Here is a 7551-nt window from a genome sequence, read left to right as displayed (position 1 = left end):
GATTATCAACGTTGTATATAGGCTTGACTACCATTTAACCCTGAAAATCCCTCTGTAAATCTCTAAAATTAGATTTTCTGTTCAGATATTATCCTAGAACTGTTTTCTACTATGTCAGAAAATTTTCCAGTTTTGCTTACTGTAGGGGGTTAATCAACCTAAGTAACTTTTGAAGTGGATATAAAAGATAGGTTTTGAGGCTGAAGTGACAACTACAAGCTTTGATTTCTCTAAGAAGTGGGTGCAGAACTGTCTCAAATAAATACTCACTAGCATTAATAGCTCTTGGCATGGTCAAATGGAGCCTTTCCAATGCCCTTTTAGATTTTTACAAGTGGGGCAAGGTTAGAATTCCTTGGGGCTCGTTTGGCAAGCAAAGATTATTTATGAAGAACTAACACTTGTTAGTGTGATGAGTGTTATGTTACAGTATATATTATTGAATTATTTGCTGTGGTTCCAGAAAGTAGACCTACATGTAATGGTTACAAAGGATACAAAGATTTTAAGGATTTCTAAGGATTTTATAACTAGAATTGTTCCAAAATCGACAAGGCTTTTTAGATTGTGTACTCTGACATCTTATAGTTTTCAAGCAGAGTAAAAAAAAAACCATATTTCAGGGATGCTATTGAATCCTTTTTGCTTTAGGTGGTGAATTAAGTAGATTATCTCTAAAATCCTTTCTAACTTTAGAATTTAGTATTATTTTTTTAATTACTGAATTGAGTAATGTATATATGTGTGTGTGTGTGTATATATATATATACTATATATATATATATATACTATATTTCAACTTTAATAAATATTAGTGCCAGTGGTTCACAATTACATAGCACTCTGTGGTTATAATACATTTTATAACCATTATCTCACTTAATCCTAAAAGAACCCAGAGTGAGGCAGAGAGTAAGAGTATTATTAGCTCCAATTTGCAAAAAACATAAAACATAAGTTGAGCTGCTTGTTTAAGGCCACAAATTAACTAGTAGAATCAAGACTCAAGATCAAGTCTAGGGCTCATTCTATTATTTTCCATGGTCATTTATATCAGAGCAGTATTTGATTTGAACCCAGGCCCTAATTCTCAAGTCAATGAAACATTTCTCCCCATGTTATTTCCCTTGAAATTCATCTCATTTTTCCAAATAAGAACATTTCTAGTGTTTCCTGTTAGAGGCAGAATGAAAAGATCATTTATCTTGGTAAATTTGGGTAAGCCAACCAGTAAACTTCCTGACAGCAAACTAGTTATCACTGGCCTAAGTCAAAAGGCTCTTCCATATTTGGTGCATAAATTGGAATAAATCAGAGACAGAATATAAGCACTAGAAGGGATCAAGAAATATATATTTCAACTTCTTCATTTTGCAAGCAAGGAAACAGAACAAAATCCTTAGAGAATGACTTATCCAAGGCCAGTCTGATGGTAGCATTATTGGGACTAAAATCTAGACCAGAGTAGTACCCTTTAGTTGACCACTCTGAAAAGCCTTAGTTTCTTTTCTAAAATGAGGACAGTACCTGAATTAGCAGCCTTATGATTTTGTAGTGAGGAGCTCATATATAATGAAGTACACTAAGGAGTAACTAAACAAATGTAAGGAATTTGTTAGTCCTTCAATATTTCCCATAGACTCCAACAGTGTCAGGTACATAATATCGATAGGATTAGCATAGTTGGAAAAGGGCTGAATTTACAGTCAACAATGTGTTATGACTCTTAAATGTTCAACATAGGATTGTTAAAATAACTTGACCAAAAAGAGTTATGGGTTATTTTCTAATCTTGTGTTTTTTTTTACTGCCCCTAGTTCATATGATCAATGGCTTTAAATCCCCTTTCTTACCCCAGACAAGACTCAGACACCCTATATTCTTCTATGAGAAATTTATTCACTATTATGGGAGGGTAGGTCTGGGGAAAAAGAAATATGTAACCACACTTTGTCCATTTTCCCTACAAGCATCCACAGCTTTAAAGCTAGATCATTCTTGTCTGGAACATCTGAAGGTCTCTTACTTCTGTCCTCCGGATCTGGGTAGTCCAATGGGGTGGCTGGGTAGTCCATAGGAATGAATGGCTGATTTGTAGAAGTTGCCATTTTCATCATTATCACCATTATTGCTTCTTTGATTCTGCAGGATAGGCTTTTCCTACAGGGTCCACCAGTATGACCATCCCCCAACATGCAATGCCTAAGGACAATAATAATAGCAATTCATATTTCTTTAGAATTTTGGTTGCACATTTTTCAGTAATCCTGTAAGGAGGAAAGCATGTAGTGTGAAGTGTTATCATTCCCATTTAAGGATGAGAAAATGGAGGCTAAAAAAGTGATTTGTCCGAGGTGAAAAACTCAGTAAGTGGCAGAGACCAGACTTTAACAGAGGCCTTCTAAGACCAGCACCTTGAATACACTTTCAAATTCTAGAGGCTCTGAGTTAGGTCACTTTGATATTTAATCATTCACTTAAAAATTATTAATTTCATGTTGTGTGTAGAGCAAATCATCCCCCTCTCCCTTACTCTACTTAATTCTACTTTTTTCTCATATAGATAGCTTGTTTGTACATGGTTGTCTCCATTAGATTGTGAATTCTTTGACAGAAGGGCCTTTTTGTTTTTCTTTTTTTAAGTATCAGCATTTTTTATACTAGCACTTTTTATACCTGGTACAGAGTTAAGGGCTAATATTTATTGACTAATCATTGACTGACTTTCCCTCTGACTGGAGAGTTGTGAGAAGTGCCAGCCTCATAGTAGGTACTTAATAAATTCTTATTCCCTTTTTCTCAGGGGTCCAAAAGTTTCACTGACTCATTTTTCCATTCTATAATCTGTAAGAGATAGTGGAATAAGCATGGTCAGAGTGCTGGATTTGTAGCTGGAGAATACTTTTTCAAATGTGGCTTCCTTTGCTTATTCTCTACCATGACTTTGGAAATGTTACTCTTTGGGTCTGCAGTCTCTTCCTTCCTTAGAGATGTCAAACTCTCTGCCAACAAATGGACTACTAAACTGAGTGAGACTAGAACCAGATTAAATTGCAATTGTGAATGTTTAACACAATAAACAGAAATACAATACAACATGGACCATGTTAATTTGTGGTTTAAATCATGTTAATTTGTGTTTTTTTTCAGTCAATATGTAGCCAGTTAGACACCACTTGACTAGATGGCCCTTACGATGTCAAATCTTGTACTTATGACTAGGAGCAGGGAGAATCAGCTTTGTCTTGACTTTCCAGTTGGGTGACCTTAATCAAGTCACTTTTGCCTCAGTTTCTTTATTTGTAAAATGGGGTTAGAATACTCATCCCAGCTGCCTGACTTGGTTCCGATGAGGAAAAGCTCTTTGTAAACTGCAAGGCATCTTGGAAACGGAAGCTATTATTATTGTTGTGTGTAACCTATTTTCCCTCCGCTCCCCTCCCCCAACCCCAGCCCAGTTTTCAAGACCTCCAAAAGCCAACAATTTCCTTTCCTTCCTCCCTCCCACCCTCCTAGCACTAAGCTCGTGCCTCCTCTCCCTGGCCCTAATAGTGCCTCCTCCCTTCGCGCCTGCCCCCTCCCGGCCTCCGTCCCTGGCTCGCGCTCACTTATGCCGACGACCATCTGGAAGATAGTCCCGGGGCTGGGATAATAGCCAAGCTTCATGGGCCGCCGCGCCATCCAGTACACGTACCCGCCGGCCCCCAGAAGGCCCACTCCCGATAAGAGGCGGCAGCTCAAGCAGCCGCCCATTAACTGGCTCTTGGATGGAGCTGTGTCTGGGGCTGAGGCTGGCGTTGCGGGGGGCGAAGACGAAGTGGTGGCAGCCATCACGACGGGGGAGGGGCGAGGAGCAGAGAGAGCAACACTAGAAGTGAACGGCTTCCAAGTGGAACCCACGACACAATGATGACGGAAGCCGAGCCGCGATGGGAGCTGCACAGGAAGTGGGCATGGTGGTTCAATGGGAATTGTAGTTTTCCCTCCACGGACTGTCGCTCTCTTGAAGTCCTACGGGGAGGGAGCTACAGCTGTGGGAAGGGGCGGTGCCTTCTTTTTGTATTTAAAATTCCTGCCGTTTTCATTGTCAATCTTTGTCTTAACTGTCAAGACTGTTGTTCCTCACTCCCCCACTAACCACACAAAAAGGAAACCAAACCTTGTATTTATGGTTCCACTGATTTGGAAATCACTCCTTGATGTTTTTAGAAGAGGAAACTCTTGAGAAGAAAGGTGACTTGGGCAGGGCCACATCTAAAAGGTGGCATAATTCAGTAATAACCCCAAACAGTTAATTTCTTAAGCTAGTTTTTATATTTAGACTTTTAACAATTTACCCCAAATTACAAAGACAAGTGCCTCTATTTTCAATTTAGATTCTTTGCTACTGAAAACTAGCCTATTTGCTGGTCATCATGTGTATGATCAGAGCCAGTGTGATTCAGTGCAAAAAACACAACTCTCTATCTTCTCGGTGTCCACTCCAAGGAACTAGACGCCCCTGTCAGGTTAAGTTCATCACTTAATAGCATCTACATCCAGCTAACTCAAGCCTTGATTGACACTATTTCCTTCAGCCTTCTCTTCTCCCCTTGATTGGAGAGCTGGACTGCAGAGTATCAAATTCCTCCCATGATGCCTTCCTTTTTACAGGGCAGACAGAAACAGAAGTTGGCCCCACACCACTCAGCACTTGTTGCTCTTTTTGGTTTCATTACCACAGAAGAAGATTCCTTCAGCCCTGTGTCCCTGTCTCCCTCCTCCCCACTTTTCCTTCTTTCGATTATTGTCGTCCTCATTACATTTTGCCCCTTTAGGGCTGGGAGTCAGTTTCTTTTTATTAATTGTATCTCCAGCTCTTAGCACAGTAACAGGCACATACTAGGCGCTTAATAAATGTTTATTGGATGGGACTGGACTAGTTAATGCCAGTGGTACAGTAAGAAAGTGGATTAAACTTCTGGTTGGAATCACAGCTCTCCGACTTGCTGCTTGAAGGATCTTGGGGAAATCATTTCCCCTTCTTGATGCTTTGATTTCCTCTTCTGTAAATGAGACTGAACTAGATGATCTCTTTTAAGGTCCCTCTGAGCTTTAAGCCTGTTATCCTATGACCCAGAGTCTAGTTCTGTGCTGAATGACGGAGATATAAAATGAAATTAAAGTAAGAGCCCACCCCTCTCTTCAAGGATTTTGTGGTTTAGTGTGAGAATTGGACATAAACATATTATATATTGCATATATTTTATTTGTATGCAGTTGTTGACATGTTCCCTCCTCTGGAATATGAACACTTAGAGTACAGGGACCTTGCTTTTTCCTCTATATTTTGCTTTTCTTTATATGGCCAGTGCTTAGCTGAGTGACATATATAGTGAGTACCAAATAAATATTGTCCTTAAGTTTATTTCTTTCTCACCCTAATTCTGTTTCTACTTACATATCTAACCCTAATAAGTGCAGCCATTTTTGTTGAGTATTTTGTGAATTCAAGGGCCAATATATTTTGAGGTCAACATATATGTGTGTAATTGGCAAGTTTTATTATGTGAATATTATATTAGAGGTGGTAGGAAAATAAAATTAACAGTAAAATTATTTAGGAAATTTCTCTTAATGAAATAACATACCATCTAAAATTTCATAGCACATCTAATGAAACTCATGGCATGCTGGTGTGCCAGACCTGTGGCATAACCTTTGAAAACCACTGCTTATTGGAAAAAATATTTATGAAAAATTAAAAAAAAAGATCAGCCTTTAAAGTTTTTTTGTCATACTAAATCAAATGTTTTAAAAGAAATAACCAGAAAAGGCCATGAGATTTTGCTTTCTCTGAACTTTTCAGGCAATTCCATGAACTAAAAGACATAATCTGCTATGAAATCCTGCCTTTCTTTATACCTTCATCAAGGAGACTATTAAGTGGCTCTATATCATGCTCACTAAAATTATATGGTGATGAGAATATTGGTATACATATTGGTAGCTATTTTAATTATAATTCTCAGGAAAAGGGTAAGAGGGACATGTATATGGGGAATTAGGAATGATCAGTGTGAAGATGAAGATGTATGGTTTCAGGAAATGCAGAACTCAGTGGTTTAGCTCCTCTAAAGCATGGTGTCTATAGTAAGTGATAGTTTTTTTCCAATGTCAGTTCCACTTCTTTATTTGTATTAGTATTAGTTCATTTGATTAATGTTGGAGTTATTATAATTGCTTATTATATCTTCTATATTCAGTAACATATTTTTATACTGTTGTATAATTTCATTTAGCTTTTCATGAGCTTATTTCTTATCTGTCTAAGTATATCACAATCTTATTCTTTCAATAGCATTTAGAAAGTGAAAATACCTACTAGGTAGCCTATTGGCATCTAAAGCCTACATATCTAAAACTGAATTCATCAGCTTTTATCCAAAGCTTATTCCTCTAAATTCAGTCTTTCTTTTGAAGATATCATCCTCCCAATCACCCAGACTCATTGCTTTTTTTTTTTAAATTCAAAAAAATATTTTTCCATGTTTACATGCAGACTTATCGCTTTAGAGTTATGACAGACCTGGCTGGCAGGGGTCTGAACCAAGGCTAGTGAGAGAGAGATTGAGTAATATAGCAAAGCTTTATTGTGGGAAAGGAAAGAGAGGGAGAGGAAAGGAGAACCTGGGTGAGCCTGCAACCAGTAGATGGCCAAGGGTCTCCATCTGGGTTGAGAAGAGGGCAATCTTTTATAGGGTGGTGGTCTGGTGTAGGAATATAAGTCAGATAGCACGTGAAGGGTTTTTAGGTAGAACAAGAAGCTGTAAGCAGGGCCCAGAAGAGAAACAGAAGGCTCTCCTTAAGCAGGAGACTTAGAAGTTGGGTGGAGCTAGTTTTAAGAGTGTTCGGGTCCTGCCTACCAGTTTCCCTTATTCTCTTTACAAAATAAACTTTGTTTTTTAGAAGCCAAGGGGTTTGTGCTTTACTGGCTCTGCAGAGTTCCTAGGTGGGTTGTATCATCTCATATTCCTCTAGGACAGTTCTCCATTATACTGGGATGAGATAACCTGGATTGTCCCTATTGGGTAAAATTGGGTACTCATGTCCATTTGATTGGATGTCCCTCAAGGGGTCAGCTTTGGGTGTGGGGGCTTTTGTTCCCAGGCTTGTATTGTCTTTAGTATGGTACAGACAGTATAAGTCCAGAACATCAATCTATCATGTATTTGTCAGGTCACAACATGGAAAGTAATAGTGCCCTATGAAGTGGAATGACTTGCTTTGTTCCGGAGTTCCAGTAGGTGCAGGGGACAGGGGTGTAAGAGGGAAAGGGGGAGCTAAAAGGGAAAGGGGCTTTTGGTCCTAGAATCTATCATTACAAGCTATCTTTGACTTCTCTCTTCCTCACTTCACAATCCAATTTGTTGTTTTATCTGGTCCTCCATTGATAGACTCTCATATTCATTTCTACTACCCTTCCCCTACCTCAAACTCTATTTGAGTTACTTTTTTCAGGGTCTCATTTCTTCTTGCTTAGACTATTGCAATAGCTTCCTAACTTGTCTT

At 38.7% G+C, this 7551-nt stretch overlaps 1 protein-coding gene across 2 annotated transcripts; it reads right to left on the bottom strand.

The window, feature by feature from the left end:
• Nucleotides 1-1879: 1879 nt before the first annotated feature.
• Nucleotides 1880-4103, bottom strand: DMAC1 (distal membrane arm assembly component 1). 2 transcript variants are annotated; one of them, XM_016424254.2, is made up of 2 exons: nucleotides 3609-4103; nucleotides 1880-2202 (listed from the first exon to the last, which is right to left on the bottom strand). In XM_016424254.2, exons 1-2 carry the CDS (start codon nucleotides 3829-3831, stop codon nucleotides 2126-2128), a joined length of 300 nt encoding a protein of 99 aa, XP_016279740.1. In that variant the 5' UTR covers nucleotides 3832-4103; the 3' UTR covers nucleotides 1880-2125. The 2 variants fall into 2 exon arrangements, with proteins under 2 accessions (XP_016279740.1, XP_016279739.2); XM_016424253.2 differs by having other exon boundaries at nucleotides 3695-3932.
• Nucleotides 4104-7551: the final 3448 nt, after the last annotated feature.

This window comes from Monodelphis domestica, chromosome 7 (assembly GCF_027887165.1).
Source record: "Monodelphis domestica isolate mMonDom1 chromosome 7, mMonDom1.pri, whole genome shotgun sequence".
NCBI classification, from domain to species: Eukaryota; Metazoa; Chordata; class Mammalia; order Didelphimorphia; family Didelphidae; genus Monodelphis; species Monodelphis domestica.
The sequence above is the reverse complement of the archived record's forward strand: the minus strand, read 5'-3'. Positions and strand labels throughout refer to the sequence as shown.

Bases quoted from the DNA above. Each gene is read 5' to 3' on its own strand.
- DMAC1 (XM_016424253.2), bottom strand. From the start codon at position 3,831: ATGGCTGCCACCACTTCGTCTTCGCCCCCCGCAACGCCAGCCTCAGCC. The intron at 2,203-3,694 runs GTACGTGTACTG...TATTGTCCTTAG, and splicing joins GGCCTTCTGGGGGCCGGCGG to GCATTGCATGTTGGGGGATG.